This window comes from Pleuronectes platessa, chromosome 17 (genome assembly GCF_947347685.1).
Source record: "Pleuronectes platessa chromosome 17, fPlePla1.1, whole genome shotgun sequence".
NCBI lineage: Eukaryota > Metazoa > Chordata > Actinopteri > Pleuronectiformes > Pleuronectidae > Pleuronectes > Pleuronectes platessa.
In genome coordinates, this window is record NC_070642.1 from 16,215,316 (window position 1) to 16,238,758 (window position 23,443).

General features: G+C 44.9%; 2 protein-coding genes across 4 annotated transcripts in view; one reads left to right on the forward strand and one right to left on the reverse strand.

The window, feature by feature from the left end:
* Positions 1-747: 747 nt before the first annotated feature.
* esr1 (estrogen receptor 1) lies at positions 748-11,310 on the forward strand. 3 transcript variants are annotated; one of them, XM_053445513.1, is made up of 10 exons: positions 748-864; positions 1,585-2,010; positions 2,932-3,161; positions 3,980-4,096; positions 4,632-4,810; positions 5,022-5,175; positions 7,344-7,482; positions 8,385-8,518; positions 9,389-9,572; positions 10,212-11,310. In XM_053445513.1, the coding sequence occupies exons 1-10, from the start codon at positions 752-754 to the stop codon at positions 10,522-10,524; spliced, it is 1,989 nt and encodes a 662-aa protein (XP_053301488.1). In that variant the 5' UTR covers positions 748-751; the 3' UTR covers positions 10,525-11,310. The 3 variants fall into 3 exon arrangements, with proteins under 3 accessions (XP_053301488.1, XP_053301489.1, XP_053301490.1); XM_053445514.1 differs by having other exon boundaries at positions 2,932-3,146; XM_053445515.1 differs by lacking the exon at positions 10,212-11,310 and having other exon boundaries at positions 9,389-9,576.
* Positions 11,311-11,987: 677 nt separating this feature from the next.
* The window catches only part of syne1a (spectrin repeat containing, nuclear envelope 1a), a 121,221-nt gene continuing 109,765 nt past the window's right edge, over positions 11,988-23,443 (reverse strand). The window contains exons 128-143 of the mRNA XM_053445893.1: positions 22,669-22,831; positions 21,927-22,114; positions 21,573-21,723; positions 20,849-21,031; positions 20,588-20,725; positions 19,752-19,943; positions 19,031-19,337; positions 17,582-17,715; positions 17,178-17,304; positions 16,835-17,046; positions 16,125-16,331; positions 15,696-15,824; positions 14,853-15,128; positions 14,655-14,744; positions 13,985-14,043; positions 11,988-12,529 (exon numbers count right to left, since the gene is read on the reverse strand). Coding sequence (XP_053301868.1) covers positions 12,241-12,529; positions 13,985-14,043; positions 14,655-14,744; positions 14,853-15,128; positions 15,696-15,824; positions 16,125-16,331; positions 16,835-17,046; positions 17,178-17,304; positions 17,582-17,715; positions 19,031-19,337; positions 19,752-19,943; positions 20,588-20,725; positions 20,849-21,031; positions 21,573-21,723; positions 21,927-22,114; positions 22,669-22,831 — 2,845 coding nt within the window. The 3' untranslated portion in view covers positions 11,988-12,240. The remainder of the gene's footprint in view (positions 12,530-13,984; positions 14,044-14,654; positions 14,745-14,852; positions 15,129-15,695; positions 15,825-16,124; positions 16,332-16,834; positions 17,047-17,177; positions 17,305-17,581; positions 17,716-19,030; positions 19,338-19,751; positions 19,944-20,587; positions 20,726-20,848; positions 21,032-21,572; positions 21,724-21,926; positions 22,115-22,668; positions 22,832-23,443) is intronic.

Consider the following 23,443-nt stretch of genomic DNA (forward strand, 5'->3'; position numbering starts at 1 on the left):
CGTCCATAGTTCATTTTAAACTGGGCTCATGAGTTTCCAGCATAAGTCAGTGTCTGAGCTAAGTGAGGAGTGAGTCGATTTTATTTAAAATATCTCAATTTTCTTGTGATTTCTATGAACTTATTTTGTCTCTCCGGCTCTGTGCATAACATATTTTTTATTTTCACATATCCTTTTTATTTATATATTGTTAATAGTATTTTCAGCTTTGTTTAAGTTTTTCCCTCGATGGGCTATAAGCATCCCTGATAATTACAAACCCGAAACATAAAAAGCCATGACCATACAATCACTGATTCCCTGTCAGACTTTATTTGTTTATATCCTCTGCCCCTTTGCTTCCATGTCTTTATATACACTCTTTTCTATTTCATCACGGACCTGACCTGGTGAAGAAATGATTAACTGGTCCATACTGTGATTCCTGAACATGCATCCACCTCTTCTACTGAGTTCTATTCAACCTCTTTTCTTTTTTGCCGTCAATTTCTTCACAGAGGTTATAAAAAGATCCAAATTAAATTCTTGCAAAGTCAGATTTATTAAAACTTAACTGTAAATCCTCTCATTTGGGTTTCATTCTGTCAGTATTGGCTGACTGGATGAGATTTGACCTCCCGCTCTGTTTGCTGTGTTATGGTGACCTGGCGCTTGAACACACCGCAGTTATCGATTTGAATGCAACTTAAATTTGTTTATCTTCTTCCCCCCCCCCCCCCCCCGAACCTTTCCTCGGTTCCAATTGTGTTCAATGAGGCCAGCTCGGTGCCTGAGAGTCAGAGCGATGAGCAGAGGGAGGGGGGGGGGGAAGTCGAACAGTCCTGGCGTTGCACAGCAGACACGAGGACGACTCCTGCGTACGAGGTGAGTGTCTGTCGTGGCAGAATTTCTCTTTTCTTTTCAGCCCCTGTTGTCGAAACCCATCGTCCTAATGTGTCTCATTGCCACGCTGATTTGATTAACTGCAGAGTCTCAGGTGAAATGGAGAAAGTGGCCGGAAATAGGCCGATCGTACGTCATGCTGGTTCCGTGCAACAGCTAAATTGGTGATAAATATTCAGGGGAAGACGAACGGTTAGTTTACTGCTTTGTTTTCGAGATGTCGGCTGCAACCGGTCAAAGCTTTTCCATGCCGGGGGAAAGGTGACAGAGTAGGAAAACATTTTTATAGCGTTGTGTTTGAGGAAAAGGGAAGTTTTTTGGGGAGGGGAATCACTATTTCTCTCCCCTTTCTCCCCCTTTCTCCCCCTGGCCTCGCCTCCCTCCTGCACATTAGTAAAGATGTATTGCAGGAAAAGAGGGAAAGGCTCTGTGGAGGAGGATGGGAGGAGTCTTTCTCTGGTGTCTTTTCTTATCTGTCTTTTTGGAGTATGCTTGGCGGAAGCTGCAGGCAGGCAGGGCAAAGGCACTGGAAGACTAGTGGACCCTTCAAGTTGCCTGACAGGCTTTATAAGGGGAGAAAGAAAAAAGGGAAAGACAGAGTGAGGGCGAGCATCACTCATCTCCACTCCCCCTCCCAGCAAATGAGAGAGCAGCTCTAAATCATGTTGCTTATCAGTGCTGTTGTGCTGTGATGTTGCTCAGGCAGAGCCCAGCACAGAGCAGGCAGCCTTGTGGACCAGCATTCAGACCCAGGACCAGCCGAGCCCTCTCAGACCTGGAGACACTCACCCAGCCGCGTCTCTCGCCTCTGCCACGCGCCTCCCTCACTGACATGTACCCAGAGGAGAGCCGGGGGTCTGGAGGGGCCGCCACTGTGGACTTCCTGGAAGGGACGTACGACTACGCCGCTCCTACCCCTGCGCAGACTCCCCTCTACAGCCACTCCACCTCTGGCTACTACTCGGCTCCTCTGGATGCCCACGGACCACCCTCTGATGGCAGCCGCCAGTCACTGGGCAGTGGGCCTGCCAGTCCTCATGTGTACGTGCCCTCCAGCCCACGACTCAGCCCCTTTATGCTTCCGCCCAGCCACCACTACCTGGAGACCACAGCTCCATCCGCGTGCAGGTGAGGGAACACACACTTTCTTTATCTCTGGAGTGTAAAGACTGAATCAACAGCTGTGAATCTTTCCCATGACTTTTCAAAAAATGGAATCTTTCTGCTTCTTGCATCCAAATTCTCTGCTGTAACTTGTAGGATGTTGAATACTCTGTGTGCAAAGTCACCTCCTGGGTTTGTGTTTGTGCTGTGGGGATTTTATAACTGATATGACAAGTGCAGTCAAAATATTAAGATTAAGAGACTCTTCAGATGTGTTTTTTTGTGCTGCACAATTATCTTTCTAAATTAAACCATTGTCACCCCTGAGGAAAATTAAGACGTCAGTGAGGTTGTTTTGATTAATTGCTGTTTATAGTTCCTGATTTTTTATTTATAAGCTCTAGGACACAATATTTCTCCACAGCTCGTTTTATTATCTTTTAATTTACAAATTAAGGTTTTGGCACCGTGGTCAATCTTCACTAAACAAAATTACATAACCGCGTTGTGTTTTCTTTTTTAGCGCGCGCTTTACACATTACCATTATCTCTATAGAAAGGATCAAGCTTTGCCCTGGTTTCTAATTCCAGAGATTAAGGACTTTGTCAGGGACCTTGAGAAAGGAACAATACGTAAGAACAACCCAAGTACAGATTGTTTCCTGGCTCAGGTGGAAAATAGCAGCCGGCTCTCGTCTCACCCACTTGTTACACTGGAGTGGTAAATGTCAGAAATGATCTCCACTTAAACACTCCACTCTCACCTCTACTGGTGCAGTTTATTCAGCGAGCATTTCTGACACAACCTCCAGCTCTTTTCCCTCCTTGAAAAAAATCCTTCTTCACATTTCTGGATCAGCATTACAATTCATAGACATTATCACGTCACAGAACTATGGCGTTTTGTGTGAAATGATTTGGGATGAACTCTGTGCCTTGGTGCAGGTCCAGCCAGCAGCCAGTAACCCGAGAGGACCACTGTGGCCCCAGGGACGAGTGCTACAGTGTGGGGGAGTCGGGGGGTGCAGCCGGAGCCGAGGGATTTGAGATGGCTAAAGAGACGCGTTTCTGTGCCGTGTGCAGCGACTACGCCTCCGGGTACCACTACGGGGTGTGGTCCTGTGAGGGCTGCAAGGCCTTCTTCAAGAGGAGCATCCAGGGTAGGAAGAGCACAGGTGGATCTAAATCACTAAGTGTTGTTTGTTTGTTAAATGTCATTTTACTATTCTGTTTTAGTTTAGAAATGCATTTATATCCTGAACGTTAATTACAGTAAGAAAATCCCTCCATTAAATGATCTATATTACTTAAGGAACATTAAGCATATCAGAATACAAAAATGTTTTCCAATCAATTTTTATTTCTATAACTTAATATGATAAAACTAGATTAATTTGTTTTATAATATAGTAATAAAAAGAAGTATATGGCCCATGTGAAAATTAAAAAAAACTGCTAAAATAAATGTTTGGTTATTAAAACATGGTGATCTAACATTGCAGATGTTTATTAGACTTAAGTGTCTGGAACCTCGAAAGAGAAATAACCATAAAACTGGAGGTCAGTGACGGTCGTATGAAAAGATTAAGAGAAATGTTCCATACATTTTGATCTGAAACCAAAAGCTTGAATAAAAGGAGCAGAAATACAGTTTTATATTAGTTTTTACTAATTGTTTTCATTCCTGAACGATGAGCCTTTGCCCCTCTTGTCTCACATACAACGTGGGGCACGTCCTCCATGCACATCGGCCTCTGTGCCGAGCGGAGCATCATCTGCTGAGTCATGCTCAGCACGTTGATGCAAAGTCTCGAAACGAGAAGACTTGTCATAAAGAAATCCATCTGTCTCCATGGCGATGACAAAGCCAAGATGCCTCCATCTCAGATTAATTTAAAAATGGGAATACAGTGTCCCTGGCTAATAAATAACCTAAATCTAAACCCAGCACTGGAGTGAGGAGCTCCGACTAATAGATTTTCTTCCATTTCAGGTCACAATGACTACATGTGCCCGGCAACCAATCAGTGCACTATTGACAGGAATCGGAGGAAGAGCTGCCAGGCCTGCCGACTCAGGAAGTGTTACGAAGTGGGCATGATGAAAGGAGGTGCGTAGAAACATTTTAAAAAAAACAAATGAAAATATGCTTTTGAAATTTCTGTCAATTAGTATTCAATGTTTTTGAAATTCATTTTTGCACCTATTGCTTTTTCCCTTTTCGGTTCTAAGATTACTTTTCCTTTTCTACAGTTACTTTCAAACAAGCCAATAATTTAACGAATTCCTCTTGGTTAAAATGTTAAAGGAATCGCCTTTGATCATCATGGCGCTTTGCGGAGACGATTGGCACAAACCCAAGAGTTCTGCTGGATGCAGATAAGCTTGAGACTCTAACTTTAAACTAGACCTTGAAATGATTTCCTCTGAGCACGACCACTCATTAGCACACTCCCACATCTTTCTCCTTGTACCCCTTTGACTCCCACAGGCTTCCGTATAATCCACACGACTGGATTCTAGGGCAGGAGCAGGATGTGAGGTCACACGTGAGGGAGTGTTTGGGAGTTGGTGTGTGATTGTGAACTTGGATTCTGATTTTCGGTGAAGGTTATATTGAATGAAACCTCTGCTGTGTCTTCAAGGTGTGCGTAAGGACCGCAGCCGCGTTTTACGGCATGACAAACGGCGACCTGGGACTAACGACAGGGATACGGCCTCCAAGGACCAGGACCACAAAACAGCGCCCCTCCTGGATGGGAGGAAACGCAGCAGTAGTACAGCAGGAGGAAAATCATCCGTCGCGGTGATGCTGCCTGACCAGGTACTGATTCATGTGTTTTTCTTTATCCTTCTTATTGTTGGTCAGGAGGAAAATCTGGATGGCACCAGATTGGCCCACTGGGAATCATGACCATTCCACCAAAGTTCTTGCCTGTTAGTGGTCAAGAAATGTTCAGTTTTGAGCAGCAGGTCTGATTTTCTTCAGGGGAAATGAACTCACGATTTGTCTGTGTATCTGCTGCGTTCCCCAGGTGCTCGTCCTGCTCAAGGGAGCCGAGCCCCCCATACTGTGCTCCCGTCAGAAGCTGGGCGAACCCTACACCGAGGTCACCATGATGACCCTGCTCACCAGCATGGCCGACAGGGAGCTGGTCCACATGATCGCCTGGGCCAAGAAGCTTCCAGGTATTTGGTAGTGGAGCAACGAAGGAGCAGTTAATGATCCCAAACTACTTTCTAGCACAGCTTTCATTTTCTAAGATATCATTTTTATTTAAAAGAAATGGATTGGAATAAGTTGAAACAATCTCTACCCACCACAGCATGTGTTTATTTATCATAACAACTATTTGAATTTAAAGAATCAAATTAAAAGACAGATGCAGTGATGTTTATGGCTCACATGCTGCCTGGGTTGAACTTTGTTTTGGAGCAAAACCCCACTCCAGATATTTTAACAAGAAAATAACTTGACAGAACATACATCTGCATGTGGTACTGTTGCCTTCAAGCTATAGGCAACATGGGATAATGACATATCACCAAAAATATGGTCTGCTCATATTTTTCATTTGAGCATCTGATATAATTGCAGCGGTTCTGCCGTAGTTGCAAAAGTACTAGTTAAATCATTCTCATGCATGTGTGATATTTTCTGTACTACAGCTGCAGTGGACCAATAACACAGTGTCTGTCTTTCCCCCCCCGAATATTTCTATAATTATCCATTATAGTGTCTGATTCCTGTGCAAAAATAATAAAAACACTTTACATTAAAAAAACTAATGACAGTAATTTAAAAAACATTAAAAAAGAAGACAGAGAAAAATATTATGTGTAACGAAAAATCTTATCAAACCATTATCACAATATCAGATCATCGTCATCAGGTCGTCAGACAGATTGATGCTATAATATCCGGTGATTTAATGTGGAGTGGATATGTGTATCCCTGCAGCTTTTGCAATGGTTATTCATAAATATCTTTCCCTCTGAGCAGAAACGTGTGGGCAGGTGCATAACAGCTTTTTACTGGAGCACCGTGACATTTATCGTTTGTCTCGTCTAAAATCAAGAGATATTTTTCAAAAACTCGGAAAACGCCGCCTCTCCTGAACATTCGAACCCGTACAGATGTGATGTTTGACGGGGGGGGGGGGGGGCTCTTGATTGTTGTTTGACTGCTGAGGCAAGGGCAAGGTGATGAGAGACCTTTATGATATAGGTGCACATGGACACACACACACACACACACACACACACACAAATGCAGAGCCATTACAGTGATGGTAATTACAGTCATCAGCTTTGAGAGGATTGTTTGGCCATTCTGCTGGCACCCCATCGAGCGTAAATGCAGTATAAGACACCCCCCCCCCCCCCCCCCCAAACACACCAACATGCTCTCTAAGGGAGTAAATCCTGACTTTGAGGTATTATAACCTTTTGCGTCACTAAAAGCCCAAAGGCACACAGGTTTAATTGCGAGGGGTCCCAAACAGGGCGCATGGGGAGGGGGGGGGGGCAATGGGAGTGAAGGGGCTGTAATTACATATGGATGGAGACAGCTGAGTGCTGGTAATAAGGCTTCTTGTGTGACTAGGAGACATTACCGAAGGTTTCATTTGAGCAGCCGTTCCCTGCATTTGCCAATTTTAAAATTTTGTGCGTGGGTAGAAGGTGCACGGGAAACATTAAACTCTCAGGGTGTGAATATTCAACAGCTCATAATGGTGAACATCCACCGGTCGACATAATCAGCTCTGATAAATCAACACTTATCAGATGTTTTTTTTAACTCGGGTTATGTTTTCAGCTGAACATTTTGATCAACATCAAGGAAAGTGGAAAAAATGTAAAATTCTGGATCTGCCCCCTGATCTGGATCCGCACCAAACTTTCAGGGGTTCCTCCCTGGCTCACACCATCCCACCCACCCCCCATGTTTCGGTTTAAGGGGACTCTCCGGCCTCTGCAGAGTTTTGAACTCTACCGACTGATATCTTGATGTCAGGGAAATTTCTAAGATCAGGCGACAATTCATATTGTCCAGTGGGTATGAATAAGATATTTAAGTGACAGTTATTATAGAGCTTTTTGGTCAAAGAGAACAAAGAAAGAAAAAGTGTTAAGTGTTGTCTGGTGTTGGTCACGACAAAGTTTTGGTTGGTCTTGTTGGTCGTGATCATTCCGCTCCCTGTCCCTGACTCAGCCGGTTCTTTCTTCTCCACCAGCGAAGAGTTGGTGCCACCTTGAAACCAGTTTCTCCGGCTGCGGAAAAACCAAAGATCTGGTTTGAGAGAAGCTGCCGCGTCGGAAGAGGGATAATTCTCACTGTGTGTGTGTCTCTCCAGGTTTCCTGCAGCTGTCCCTCCACGACCAGGTGCAGCTGCTGGAGAGCTCGTGGCTGGAGGTGCTGATGATCGGCCTCATCTGGAGGTCCATCCAATGCCCTGGCAAACTCATCTTCGCCCAGGACCTCATACTGGACAGGTTAGCGAGGAGAAATACTCTTTTTTTTCAACATACCTTGACCCCGGCTTTTCTTCCCCACCTCTCTCTCACTCTCACAGATGATCAGAGTGACACATCAGCATTGTAGATTTTTTCCATTTCACACGTCTGCAGCCTTTTGTGTCTTAACCAACACATCCGACATCGAGCGGAAGTCTAATTACAAGATCCCCCGCCGAGAGGAGAGCAGCCTCTCTCTCACCTGAAATACTCGCTCGTCATTACGGTGCTGAGCCGGCAACCGGGACAGAGACTTAATCAAAGCCTCAGTGCAAGGAATGATGGAAAAGGGAGAGGGGGGGGGGGGGGAGTAGATGGCGGGAAAGGAGGCGAGGGGAGAGAGAGAGACACAAAGAGAAGCAGGGAGACATGGCTGTTTTCTTCTTTGCAGGAACAGCCTCTTCCCTCCATTTCCCCTCAGGTGTAAAGTAAACAGCTGGACAAGCCGCAGCATCCGCCTGAGAGAGAGAGGAGGTGGAGACAGACGGAGCTGTTACCGCCTGATGTGCCTGATGGCCCCATTTGATTCAGACGTGTATTATAGAGCATTATCTCTAGAGCCCGGTCTCCGTGTGAGTGTGGTCACCAATTGGACATGATAACTAAAACGCCGCGGGTCACGGTTGACAAATTCCCTTTGGCTCTGTGCCGTCCAAGTTTATCTTGGCTCTCAAACCACCGGACATTATCCATCCTTCCATCTCTTTCCGACTGGGCCGACCAATAGAGCGCCGCGGTGATTCAGTCCATTAGTTGTTTATCTCCTTTTTTTTTTTTGGTCGCTTGCTCCCCCCCCTCAGATGACGAACAGGGCAGAAGAAGAAGAAGCTTTAAAACTCGTACTTTGCAAACAACCTGTCTTCTTTCCTTCTTCCCTCCAGGAACGAGGGGAACTGTGTGGAGGGCATGGCCGAGATCTTCGACATGCTGCTGGCCACCGCGTCCCGCTTCCGCACGCTCAAACTCAACTCGGAGGAGTTCGTGTGTCTCAAAGCGATCATCCTTCTCAACTCGGGTGAGGCCACATGAGCGCCCCCCCCCCCCTCACATTGGCGTTGGGTTTACCAGGGTTTGTGCGGTCATGGAACACCTGGAAAAGTCATGGAATTTTAAAATGTGTTTTTCCAGGACTGTAAAAGTCATGAAAAAAAAGAATCTCCCAAAAGTTTTGGAAAAGTCATGGAAATTTGTTATATTCATATTTTCATATAATTCTTATGCTTTTAAAGAAATACGCTCAAAATATAAGCAGGCATACTTGGGTTTGTGTACTGTATGCCTTGGAATTCTCATTGTTAGTTAAAATTGTGTCACTTTTTCGCGTCTACACCGAGATTTCACAAAATGATAGGTCATGGAAATTTGGTTTGAAGTTATTGAAAAGTCATGGAAATCCATCGGTCTAAATATGTATGAACCCTGGTTTACAGTTCAAGCCTCTTTTCCTATGAAGCATCTTCAGGGAAAGAACAAGTGCCTGGAAATGGACAGTGGCAGCAGAGACACTAAAGACATCACGTCTCTCTTGTTCCCTCGCTCGTTCTATTCGTCGTATATTCGCCTGTTGTTTTCCTCCCGTTCCAGTGGGTGGATGCTAGACAGTGCTAATCTCCACCTGCGGAGGTGAAGCTCGCTCACATGAGGCAGACAGAGTGTTCTGGACAGGTAACTGTTGCTGTGACAACATGACGCAGGTCAGACGGCTGTCTCGGATCTGGAGATATTTCTGTATAAGAAACTGAGTCAACTGAAATACCAGTGAGATGACATTAGTGGCCCAGCTGCAGGAGCCGGATGAGCTTGTGATGGGTCATCAGATAAAAGCTGCTTTTCTCTAATATTCTGGATTTGACATGTGAGCATTTCTGTATTCCTCCTCTCTCAGGCTCCTTCTCCTTCTGCACCGGCACCATGGAGCCCCTGCACAACACCTCGGCCGTGCAGGAGATGCTGGAGACCATCACGGACGCTCTCATACATCACATCAGCCAATCAGGATGCCCCGTTCAGCAGCAGTGGAGACGGCAGGCCCAGCTGCTCCTGCTGCTCTCCCACATCAGACACATGAGGTGAAATCCTATTAGAAAAGTAGGGGCTGACAGCTCCATTAGAAGAGTTAGAATTCAGGCGCTGGGATGTTCAGGTCATTAAAACATAAAACGACCAAGTCAAGTTATCACAGAAAACAAACAATATCAATCTCTCAACATGTCCAGTGTACAATTGTATTAAAATAGATTATTTTAATAGATTATTTTAATTGTATTTAGACGTACGCTGCTGAAGCCTGTGTTTAAACACCCTGCAGTGATTCTTTAATGAGCTTAAAGTGTAAATGATTCAGAAAGTGTTAAGTTTCCTTTTAGAACAATAACTTGTTTTCGGGTCAGCTGATTTATTCATGGATTATAAACGCTGGACAGTCTGAGGGATGTGACGTGTTTCCTGAACATAAGAGCATGTAGAATTCAAGTGTCTCCTTTAAATTAACTGCAACATTAACTTCTATTAAACAGTTTATTGGATAAATAAGCTAAATGTCCAGTAAGAGTATTAAATAAAAACCTGAACACAAAGCAATAAAAGGGCCAAACTATAACATTTAAACAGGAATAAAATCAACATATTTAAAGTGCTTTTTCCAGGCGTTATTAAAATGAAGTAGTAAGTGGACTTTAATTCCTCGCGTCCCTTTTGTTCCGCCGCAGCAACAAAGGCATGGAGCACCTCTACAGCATGAAGTGCAAGAACAAAGTGCCTCTGTACGACCTGCTGCTGGAGATGCTGGACGCTCACTGCCTCCACCGCCCCGCCACACCAGCTCAGTCCTGGCTCCAGGCGGAGAGAGAGTCCTCCCCCGCCGCCAGCAGCATCATCATCGTCGGCGGTGGGGGGGGTGCGTCCTCGGCCGGCCCCAGTTCAGGACCCCGAGGCGGCCTGGAGAGCCTGAGCAGAGCCGCCACAGGTCCGGGTGTCCTGCAGTACGGAGGCTCCCGACCCGACTGCACCCACATCCTATGAGCGGGAGGAGCCCTCACTATGGATGATGTTCACACCAGAGAATGGAAGAGGTTTGGGAATGAAAGAATAAGCAGCTTGCTTTGAACTCACGTAATGAGGTAATAATTTATACATCAAGTGATTATTGTTTTTATGTTGTAGTTGTTTATTCCTTCAGTTTCCATTGGAGTCGATCGCATCTTCTGCCTGTGTTTGTCTTTCAGCTTTTAATTACAGCTCAGTGGCGTCATGTTGTGGCTTTCTGTTACTAGCTAATTTGTTCTTTTTCTTCGCCTCGACCAAAGTGCACTTTGTCTGGAGTTTAAGGGACTGTCGGGCATTATCTTTACTTTTACACTTAAAGGATGATTACACACAAAACTATCTTATAACTGGTTTGAAAAGAATGTGGAATTTATTTCCATTGTTAAGACCAAATCATCAGGTATTGATTAGAATTAGAAATTTGATTCGTTTGGAGAAGAACTTCTAAATAATGAAATAACAAAACGTTAACTGACTGAGAATTTGTTTGTTAATTTCGAATATTAAAAAATTGCATGATCAAACACGAGAGGACTGGACAATGTAGGAAGCCAAACTTTATTGTTGGGTAACTGTTTGTGTACGGTAGGTTTTGTTGTCTACGTTTTTTTGTGTGTGTGTGTCTCTGAGCTAAATTGATGCCTGTATTTGTCATGATGGACATTTCAACCACACAAAAAACTACATGTTCCAGTTGCCACCACTTCTACCCTGACAACATGTGATCAGTGAAGAGGTAATAAAGAAAAAGATGCAGTTCCAGAGTTGTCTTCACTTGTCCTGTCTGCTCTGTGCATGGAAAGCCTCCGTGCGTGATCCGAAAATTAAGCTGTTCAGTGTCAAACCTGACCTGTCATTAGTTTAACTGTACTTCAAAATAAAAGCCTCAATTGGGATTGTTCACCACCATTCTTCTCTACAGTTTACCTAACATAAAATAAATCACAGAATTAAGTAATTCATGTTTTATTATTTGTAAAGAGAGTATTCTTAATGAAGTCGGCATTAGCAAACTGTACATACATAAATAAGCATTTTCATATTTCATCATTTTTTTTTTTACAGATTCTCTCAACAACGCAGCAGAATAATCGGCGCGGTTATTACAAAGCACACACAGCCATGTACTAAAACACTACCAGTGATTGTTTGGCTTTCTTAAAATCAGAGGACCTTCAAGTTGCACGCTCAAACAGAAAGATAAAAAAATAACCACCTGCATTTTAAAAGGCATTTCAACAATAATGTACAAATCAGTTGGTCTTTAACGACAGAGCTCGCATGTTGTTTTAATTCAAAAAACTGAAATTAGAAACAGGAATACAAGCCTCAGCTTCTGGGGGGGAAGAAGTCGGCCATCTTGGCTGGACGGCTTCAGTGCAGTACCTTCGTCAGTGCTGTAGGTTCAGATTCTTCATTTCCAGATTCAAGCCGGGGAGGGGGGGGGTTCTCCAGAGGAGGGTCCGTCAGTCTGGAGGGTTGTTTTAAAGGGTTGAGGTGATTTCAGGAGAGTGGGTGTGCAATGTTGGTGAGAGACGTCTTCAGGTGGTCTCTGAATCACTTCATAATGCATGTGTGCCCCCCCCCAGCAGAGGGAAGAGTGCGTGGCTTTAGGGCACGAGGGGTGAAGAGGAAACATTCAGTCAGTGGAGAGTCCTTGGCAAAAAGCAGGTCTGTGTGTTCAGCTGCTCCTCATATGGGCGGAGGTCCGTTGGTGTAGCGCAGCATGGGGTGGAAGGAGCGGGCGAAGTTGTTGGCGTAGTGGCAGCTGTAGTCCTCCTCGGTCATCGGCACCAGGCAGGCCAGGCCGATGAGGAGCAGGAGGATTAGATGGACGGGGAGCGCGGCCCTGAGGACTCGCAGCAGGAAGGACTGACCCTTCGAGGGGGAGGAGGACGAGGAGGAGGAGGAGGAGGAGACGCCATCCGGAAGGTCAGAACGGGAGGAAACGCAACCAGCGGCGCCTCGTGATTTGCTCCGGCTGCAGGAAGACACACAAACACACAAGTTAAACACAGCAGAGGAATCGACCCGAGTTCGTTAGTATTTGCAAATCACTTTTTGATTTTTATGCTACAGTGAAAAATGCTCCCTCAGGTTCCTGAATCAGAAAGAAGGGATCAACATGAGGCTTTGGGGAACTGAGATGAGCACTTTTCACTATTTTCTGATGTTTGCAAATACTATTTTACTCATGTCAGGCAAAAACCATTAACACACAACAAACAATTAACAGGAAGGAAAGCAAAAATGCAGCAAAAAGACCCGGATCCAGCCGGAGGAGGAAAGACGAGAGTCACAAAGTCAAACACAGACACACACACACACACACACATAACAGGCACAAACACACTTAAAGAAGAGATTTAAACACAAGCATTTTGTAAGTAGCCGACCGGGTCTCACTGGGGGGGGGTTGGAAAACGCTCTGGGTTTAGTGCCCAGTGTGTGAGAGTTCAATGCCACGTCTCATTCCCAACAGAAGCAGGAGAGATGCCAAATGCATCTCTGGAGATCGCCTCCGCTAGAGCCAAGACTGGAGGGGGGGGGGGAACAGCATGTTCTTAACTCATCCTCACTGCGGCTGGAGGAAGGTCAGACACGCCCGACACCCCCCACGCTCGTCCTGCAGCTTATTTCATTCAGTCCTCCTTGTTCTGTACAGACTGTCTGTTTACATGCTGTATGGAGCTTGTGCTTTAAGGCCGGGCGACTTCTCATGCTCTGTTAGATTTCAATTTATTAGAGTGTGATACAAACTCATTATTTCAAACACTCGTGGTGAGACTAGTTTTTAGTTGTTGTTGTATTTGGTTTTCTGAATCAAGGGCAGTTGAATCAGGGAGGACACAGTCAGAGGGGAGTGAGTCTAATGCTCTGGAAGGAAAACAAAGTGGGAGTTAAAGTAGAAGGTAGAAAAAAGCCTCAGGAGCTTAAGCATCGTTTCCTGCTTTAAAACTCAGGAGAGACTGAAACAGGAGAAAACAGAGCCAGTGCTGAGGGGGGAAGTCACTGGGAGTCAGCTAACGCCATCTAGTGGGCGAGGAGGGTTTCTACAGAGTCCCTCTGAGAAGGGAGAAGCAAACAAGTGGGACCAGGCAACGTTTCATGATGCCGTCGGAAAAAGAAGCAAGGCAAAGAGAAGCAGTGAAATCAAACATTTAAAGGAGAAGGGGAGCGGCCTGGTGAAGGCGAGTCCCCACTCGTTTAAGAGCTGGTAACATGGTCTCTAGAGTGAGGGAGGATCATTGAACACTGAGCTACCAAGCCTTAGGATTGATTCGTTATAAAACGTCCAAAGAGTAAACTGCGGCTGGTTTTGGTGAATTGATTTTTTTCCGATGAGTTCAACTAATGAAAATCAAAGGTTCTGATCTCAGGCGTAGCTGTGGTTCCATCATCCTCCCGTGTTTTCTAGAGTCCAGGAGAGAGGTACCTGTGGCGCGGGCCGCTCTCAGGGGGTCCACGGTGGGCCTGACTACTTTTGCCTCGGGGCTGTACGGCGTAATGAGCAGGGGGGAGGGGAGGGGAGAGGGGGGGGTAAAAGAAAGAAAAAGAATGGTTCAGTCAAGTGCAAATAAAGACCAAGCTTCATGATGAGAGAATTAAAAAAAATAAAAAAAAACATAAAAAAAGAGCCATAACATCGCTAGAGAGAGAATCATCGACAACCAAAGAGCAGCAGCGGAATCAATGACGGTGAAATTGACTTTACCAAGAAATCTGGCTTCTCAAGACTTAACTCCTGAAAAGTCACGTTACAAGTTTAAGACATTAAATACGTTATTTACGATAAAACTTTACTTTCTTCTCGTGCTAAGATACGATCTACTCATCTTTATGAAAAACGAAAAGCCAGGTTTTCTTGTACATTTTTTAAACTGATCAACATGATGTGAGGGGGGGGGGGGGGGGGGGCAGCAAAAACATTTCAAGAAAGGGAGGAGTGGGGGCTGAAGTAAAGATTTCCATGTACATGTTAGCAGAGCATAAGGGAAAAACATGTATATTGACCATCAAAATAAAGGAGTAGAGAGGGGATATCTATGTGGGAGAAGGGGGGGGGGGGTTATAAACACAGAGGACGTTATGAGAGAGAACATTACCAATCGTCTGCGGCTCTCGACCGTCGCCTCTGACACGGGAGCAGCTGATCCACAGGTTTCTGACTTGCCAGCGGGTAACGGTAAGAAATCCTGAAAAATAAATCGAAACAAGTCGGTATCTCCGATCTACATAAACCCGAGAATGACGGAGAGGAAGAATTCCATCATCCACTATCTCTGTGTTCAGCATCGTCTGACCTGCCGCGTCTCCCCGGCCCCCAGCCTCCTCTCCAGCCCCTCCAGGTCTGAGTTGACCTCCCTCAGCAGCAGCCTCAGCCTGTTGAAGATCACGTGCACCTTCTCCTGCGCCTCCAGACACTCGCTGCCCTGCGGCTGCGGCTGCGGCTGCTCGGGGGTCTGCGTCTGCGTCTGCAGCAGGAGAGGCTGAGGCTTGGTGTTGACCAGCAGCTGGGACGAGAGCTCCTGAAGGGACGACACCTTCTGCTGCGAGTCCAGCAGCTCGCGCTTGATTTGCTGCGGTGAAGAGACGGAGGAGGTCGGTTAGTGTGTGTTCTGTGGGTTTATCTGGAAACTGGGTTATTTCTCTGGTTGGTATTCTTACTAAAAAAATAAAGACCTGTCTCTGCAGTTCAGTTTCTTACTTTTTGCTTTACTTCTCTATTTTCACCATATTTGACTGATCCTGTTCTTGATCTTTTAAACTGTATTTTTAAACTGGTTTTCTGAGGGAATATCTAACATTGCCGTCCATCTTTCTTTTAGTTTGTCGTATTTTTGAAGCATTTTAAGGTGAATCTCTGCATGAAAGATGCTAGCTCCCGAGAAGTCCATACAATCGCTTGAACAGGCCCAGATGGAGGCAGATCGTTGACGCCGGATACCCCTCAAGGGACAAAGGGTTAACGGGAAGGAGCACTGAACAAATCTATTTATATTTAGACAGCTATCTCATCTTTATCCTTAGAATTGCTCTTGAAATTCAATAGTTTGGTTCCAGCTTCAGGCACAAAATGTGACTCAATTGACGGTGACTTTAAATAAAAGGCTCAAGCACACAGAGCTCGTAGCAGAGAGAAGTACCGTGAGGGTTTTGTGATGAGCTCGTAGCGTTTGGCGATCCACTCTGGGAGGGATGGGCACCACCTGGTTCCTCCTGCGGTCAATGTTCTCCAGCCACAGCAGAAGACCGTGGCTCATCTCGTGGAACTCCTGAAACAAAACCTGACGTCAATTACACTGGGCTACTGCTTTTATTTCTGAGATTAGATTCTTTCTCTCTGCCTTCATATTTTCTGATTAATCTGTTTGTGGGGTTATCACAAAATGTCTAATCTAATCTTAATTTTGGATTCATTATGGGAAACTGAAGAGGAGATTAAATACCACAAGAGTTGGCATGGATTTTATTTAAGTTTTGAATGCTACACTTAAAAATCTGCTTTGTTGCAGCATTCCTGTGATTCTATTCCAATTATTCCTGATACAAGTTCATAGAATGTATTTCTGTACCTGGCACTGCATCAGCGCCCTCTGCAGCTCCTGCCTCCAGTCCTCCAGGGAGGTGCCGAGCTGATCCCAGCACGAGTTCATCTCTTTCAGCCCGTCCCTCAGCTCCCACGCCTCCTCGGAGTCGGGCTCCGCCTGGATGAAGTCCGCGCTGCTCAGGTTGATGGACAGAACCTCTGACTTGTGGACATCCATCCCCTTCTGCAGCTCCTGGGAGTCAAAAAAGCCAGAGAGCAAAGTATTTTGGAACGAGTCGGAGCAGACTTCACGGTGCTAGAGGAAGGCTGAGAATAGACGAGGTGCCGACAGGGTGCAGCAGGATTAGGCTGGAGGTGCTGGGAACCAGTTCGATATTATAGTTAGGCTTCAGAGGGGGATATTTATAGAACAGTGATATCTTACCATAAGGCTTTAACAGGCAGCAACAACTGGAGTGAGTGTGTGTTTGTGTTTGAATGTGTGAGGGTGAGCTGAAGGACAAACTCTCGGCTGCCAGCATGTCGAGTGGGACATTACAACAAGGCCAGTGGCTTAAAATGACTGCACAGTGACTGTGATTCATGTAAAGTATCTGAAATTACACTGTGCACGGACTCGTATGCATTAGAAAGATAAAACTGAAACTGCAGCATGGGCAAGATTCAATTTATCAAAGAAATAATAAGTGTGAAAAGAAAAACACATGATATCTGTCCATCATGTGGGGGACTGACCTTGAGCTTCTTGATTCTCTGCTGGATGGTGTGTATGTCGGTGCTGAGCTGGAGCCCTCGCAGCTGCCGGAGCTCAGCCTCGGACTGACCCAGCCAGGCCCTCATGGTCTGCAGGTCTGAGATCAGCTGCTGCCACTGCTGCAGGTTCTGTTTGTGCCTGTGCTTTTCGCTCAAGGACTGAGCCTGGATCAGCTCCCAGCGCTCGATCACACCTGGAGGGAAAACAGTTCACAGATCCAGATATCTCCCACTGTATTTACAGGAATTTACAGGTGTGTGTGTGTGTGTCGGTGTGTGTGTGTGTGTGTGTGTGTGTGTGTGTGTGTGTGTGTGTGTAACTGACCAGCACTCTGAGTGTCTGTGTTGGTGGTGTTGTTGAGTCCCGGCATGTCGTCCTCGTCTTCAGTCAGCTCTTCCTCCGTCCTCTTCACTGTGTCTATACTTCCTCGACACTCTCCCATCAGACGCATCTGTAAATGTTAAGTATTTAGTTTGATCACAGTAGAACTCATGTCCAAAACACACCAGGTTATATAGGCTTAACTTAATGCAAGACTAAAAACATTATGTATTTAAGGGTTAAAAAATGTATTTGTTATGAGTAGAATTTGTTGCTGAACTTGTTTCTTAGATCTTTTCTGTTTTCACATAAAACCTTTCCATTGTGAAAATCGAAAACTCTCTTCATGTGACAACTTTATTCAAGTATCTTTTAATTATTCAAGGCCCAGACTGAGGAGGACTCACGTAGCCCATGTATGTGGAGTCGACGTCGGGGCTGGAGCGGCTGGTGCTGGCCTCTCTCTGCTGGAGGTGATAGCGTCCTGCGTCCAGAGCCTGATCCAGCTGCCTCAGACTGGCCTCCAGCTGACCTGGCTCACCTGCACACAGGCCACAAGAGAGTCAGGAGAACTGGGACCATAAAGCTTTTAATGACTGAGGTTTTATTAGCGGGGAGATGGTGCAGACTGGTGCTGGGATGGCATGCATTAGTCTGAAATGCAAAATAACGGCAAAATCTCCCCCAAAAATATGTTTTTAAACATTAAACTGTGATATTAGCAGTGAATTGGACAAAATGGAAACACAAAGTTACACAGTCTTAGTGTGCAAGAGCTCAGCATGCAATGGTGTGATCTTTGTGAGGAGATGGTGAGACATGCAGCTTTGATGAGGTTTCCAAGTGCGGTGATAGACCTCTGTTAGAAAAAGTCAGTTTTAGTTGTAGTTCATGCTCTTGTCACTCATGCGGGTGCAGCGCCACACAGCTGCTGTTTCCTACCAGAGGAGGATTTCAGTGTGTTCTCAGTCAGTTTTATATAGGCCTCTGGGCTCTCTGGGATAACTACATCTGGGAATAGAGACACACAACACACACGGGTTACACTGTGGGCACGACAGAAAGTGATATCTCCACTCATCTAGAAAGATTCACACCTCACACCAGATCTGGATTTCTAACTTGTACTGATTTCTCATCAAGGCTTATATATATGTTTTTAAATATCGATAACATAACTGGCCCCCGATCTTTAGAAATGAAGAACTTTACTGCCATTATTTGAGAAGATACAACAATGTGCCTCGTTAAAACTCAACAATACTGTGAATATATACGTTTAATATTTTGCTCTATAATTTATATTTTTCTAATGGCAGAGTGAGTGTCATGTTATTTCCAACACTTAAGAAGGAACAATGCTTATTTCCTCATAATTAAAACCTCTTGATCAATTCTATTAACCCAGAATCTTTATTTCAGAATCACACATTATTTTTGGATTGAAATGAATTAATTTAATGAGAGATGCTATATGGTAAACAATATATTGTATAAATGTTTTTCAAATATCGACTTAATATAGACTGAATTGTTCAATCCAATTAAATATTCATTCATTTATTGTAGCAACTTTTATTTGATGCTATTAATTTGCCTTTGGATATTTTTGAATATTAAGCCGACTAAGACTCTCCTTATCTAGTTATCCTAGAAACTAAATTAAATTAAAATAACTAATTACAAGTGCAACACTAACACTGTTTTATCTATAGTTATCAAATTAAATCTTTAACGCAAACATTTGAGGGAGGACTTAGATACAAAACTAAACATCTCATAGTTACATCCATAAGAGATCAGCACATACACATGAAGCCGATCGTCCATCACACAGTTTGTAAAGTCAGACCAACCTGACAGCACCGTGACATCCGTCCTCAGATAGCCGTCCTCCTCCTCCTGCCCTCTGCTCCTGTCCCCGGGGCCTCGTCCTCCGGGGCTCTCCAGACCTCTGCTCAGGTCGTAGTCGTGGTCCCACTCCAGCGGGATGGAGTCCACGCTGGCCGGAGTGTCCCGTCCTGAGCGGTCGGCCCGGATGAGAGCAGTCGTGCCAGTGGCTTGGCGGCTGGAAGTCCGGGGCAAAGAGGAGTCGCCCCACTGGAGCTCCGAGAGTTCGGTGCCTTCCTCCATGTCGGAACCGTCCAGCTCATCGTCAGCGAGCTGGGACAGAGGGACGATGAAGAAGAAGAGATGAATGAGGCAAGCAAGAGAAGAAAATGCAGCGTCAGACACGGCAAACTGTGTGTAACTGAGAAGTGTGAGATTACAGGTTGTGAAACACTGGGTGCTGACTGTGTGTGTGTGTGTGTCATGTATTCACATTACATGACTTTGTATTCTGCTCCTGACCATCTGTTAGTGTGAAACTATGTGTGACACATGTCTTCACTGTGTCACAGGAAGTGAAGGAGGACAGCTGTGGTCTACATTTAGTTATGTGTTTACCGAGTGCTGTGAATTCCCGGAGTCAACTGTTTACCTTCACGTCTCTGCACAGTTTCACTTCTTACTCATAGTGAGACTCATTTACATTGACTCTTTTTTTAGCTACATGTCTGTGCCGTCTGTACTCACAGGCAGACGCGTGAGTTTCTTGTAGTATCGGTCGACTCGTCCGAACACCTCCTGGCAGTATCTCTGCAGCTCCTCCAGCTCCTCCTCGATGACGGCCGCGTCCAGAGGTTCACTCTTCTCGATCAGAGCTTCTCCCTGTCTGAACACCAGCTCGATCTTCCCCGTGTTCAGGTAGATCTCCTGCTGGAACGCCTGTGATGAGAGCAGCAGGGGGTCAGGGGGAAGGAGGGCGCCATGCAACAGTCATTCTCACTACGGACATATCTACTGATTGTTATTTTTTAATAAATTTATAAAATTTAAAAAACAAGAGAAAGTTTCTATTAGCATTTACTCCAAACAAGCTCAGCAGGAAGCCTCAAGATAGATAAAAAGAAAACTAAAAATCCAATATTTGCATTTGAGGAATTTTAACCAGCATATGATTACATGATAAGTACCTTCATTTATTAATTTCTGGTTATTAACTAATCGATCTACTAGTTTCAGCAAAGAACTTTTTCAAATCCACTTGCTTCATTGCATTATACTGTCTTTTCATTCATTGTATTTTGCTGCAGAAGTCGAATTTCCCATTTGTCAAATGTTTGCCTTATCAAATCAATTTATTACTCCAGCAGAAGAGTTTTGATAAACTGCAGATACATTTGTTTAACCCAAACTTCAGCAGATAGAACAATATTACAGAAAGCAGATAGATATTAGTTGATGCTTTGCTCGTTCCATTTAATGCTGCAACCCCGCGGCCTTATAGTTAAACATCATGTTGGATTGCTGAATCATCCAAGAACCACATTTTAAATCTCATCCCCAACCAGTGTGTCTGTCCTTCTCACCCTGAGCTGTTTTATCTTGGCCTGTATGTCACACTCGGAGAAGTGCTCTATGTTGGTGAGCTGCAGGTCCATCTCCGTCAGCCACACCAGGATGCTGTCTCGGGCCGTCTCAAACTCTTCTCTCTGGCTGATGAAGTGCTGCAGGAGCACAACCAGACAAATGGAAATAAATAAAAATAAATAGAATAGTAAATCACATCAGTATTTCACAATGTCTCGCTAATCTCAGATTGATTGAGCCAACATCCAAGGTGACATTACCCTGAGTCTGCGTAGGATGGCAGCCACCCTCTTCTGCAGGTTATCCCACCGCTTGTTCCCATCATGCACCATTCCTCGGAGGCAGCAGGAGGAGTCTGTGCGGTTCTCGCGGGCCAGACGACGGTACTGTTTGTTGATGAGCTCCAGTTGGGTCAGACACTCCTGCACCTGACGCTGGAAGGCCTGGGATGAAAACAAATATAATATAATAAGACCCTTTCTTTCCCCACTTCAAACATTTCTCCCATGCATGTGCAAAGAAAACAACAAGTTAATAAAAACCACAGCTGAGATTTTATGAAATATTATGTTGAGCTGAAATGAGCTTTGTGATCAGGCACAAGCAGGGCAGCTGCTGGTGGCTCACTGCTCGCCTGGACCCGAGCAGTGAGCCTCCAGGAATGTGCACGTGCACAGAGATGGACTCCAGCAGCTGAGCAGACCAGTGCATGAGCTTCAGTAACATGACACTTCTCTGTTTCCTCTACCCTGCAGAGACTTTCTCTGACCTGACGTTTATTCTGCTCTAAGGAGATATTTAAAAGTTGTGCAGAAGAAATTCTAAAACTTTAAATAATGCACATATTGCATTTAAGACCTTGGCTCAGGGTTTATTTTTCATACTCAAGCAATTTGCCAACAATTCAGATATTTCTACATGTAAACAGTGCAATATAGCAGTTTCTTACTCCATAGTTTGATAGTAAAAGTAAAATAAACGCACCTCAAACTTCTTCAGCTCCTCCTTAGCGACAGTATAAAGAACTCCAGAGGAGTTGGGCAGAGCTGCTGTTCTTTCTGAGGTCTTCAGCCATTCCTCAAACCTGGAGTAATCATCCAGGAACTTCTGCCACAACCTCCACGTCTCCTCAATCCTGCAAAGAAAAATCACTCATGTCACGGCTCTTTCTTCTTGAATGATATACATATATGTACTGTATATAAATAAGTCTGTGATGATTGGTATGTATGATGTAACACACACACTAAAAATAGCACTGGCCAACATGGTTTTACCACCAGTGCATGTATATAAACACAGTATATATAGGTCTGCTTTTATCCAAGGGGCACTGACTTGAGCCTCCTCTCCATGGACATGGCGCAGATGTTCCTCCAGCGTCGGTCCAGCCCTCTGGTCGCCTGCTGGATGGAGTCGCACTCTGTCTCCGTGGAGCAGGCGTCGCAGTCGTGGAGCAGAACTTCACACAGGTTCAGCACGGACGCCACACCCGTGCTGTGTTTCTCTATGTCCCTCTGCAGCTCCTGGAAAACATCGAGAATAACTTGGCTTTTGCAGAAATGATGAATTTCTCTAAATTTCACTTAAACCACTGTCGCTCCCAGTTGCAAAGAGGCTGTGATTAGATTTTCTTCTGCCCGTCTGCAGTTGATCAGATGTCTCCCGACTAAATGCTTGTGTCCTGGAGAGTCCAGATTTAGAGCAGCGTCTTGGCAGCAGGAAGTTCCCTGATACCCGCTGTAGGCTAGTTTTAAACAAACAGCAGGGATGTATGCATGAGTCATGCTACGATATCCTCAGGAGCTCCAGTGTTTCTCATTTTCCACCGACTCTGTGTGAGTCATATTGTTCCTTTTTATTTCCAATAACATGTATTTTTTTATATGGAAAAGTACATACTTGTGTACAATGTGCCTCTGTGCTTGTTTGTCCCTGTGGGAGTGTTATTACATCACAGAGGGTTCATACAGTACTTGTACACGACAGGATGTTGTTACCACATGTTGGTGAAATGAAGCAAATGTGTGGCCCAGGTTTGTGTGTGTGTGTGTGTGTGTGTGTGTGTGTTTGCACTCACCTGCTGCTGGTTGAGTTTCCTCTGGATCTCCTGGTCGTCACACGTGTCGTAGACGATGGGCCTGGACAGCTCCGTCTCGATGTGAGCCAGCCAGGATCGCAAGCTGCTCATGTTTTTATCTAACTGCTGCACCGCCACCAAGGTCTCCCTCAGCTTCTTGACCCTGTTTGGAAACACAAAGTCAGAGAGGAAGTGAGTGTCACTGTCGACGCATGGGGCAAATGTAAACAGTAACTGGGGTGGTCTGGTTAAAGGACTGATTCATATACAATTTGCCAGTAAATCGAATCTAATTAAAAGGATCTGAATCGTCTTATTTCTATGTTTATCTCTGTTGCTTTATGCTGCAAACAACATTAACATGTAATCAACACTAAAGCAGAACAGACATCTTTAAATCTAATTGTGAATTTGAAGCAAGAATGAACAGAAAAACCTTTCTAAGTCTAAATACCACAGTGATCACCATGAATCATCCATGATGTTGGGACAAAATAATAATTTGTCACATATTTACTCAAACAGAGCAGAAGCATAACACCAGTACCAGAATTATTTCAGATCTGTGCAGATATTGCTTGTTGGGAAGTGATGAAACCTTATCTGACCCCGACACAACAACTGGGAACCATTTGGGATCTGCAAACATTTCCACTTGTCGACTGCAATTCATAATATGTGAATCATGTTTGAACCAACCAACGTGGAGCTCTCACGACAGTTCCACATTCAACGCCTCACCCTGCAAAGCAACGCAGCGGTCAGAACTCGAGCA

Coding starts and splice junctions, on each gene's coding strand:
- esr1 (XM_053445513.1), top strand. CDS start 752: ATGAGGCCAGCTCGGTGCCTGAGAGTCAGAGCGATGAGCAGAGGGAGG. Junction 3,162..3,979: donor CCAGGGTAGGAAGAGCACAG/GTGGATCTAAAT, acceptor CTTCCATTTCAG/GTCACAATGACTACATGTGC. Junction 8,519..9,388: donor GATCATCCTTCTCAACTCGG/GTGAGGCCACAT, acceptor CTCCTCTCTCAG/GCTCCTTCTCCTTCTGCACC.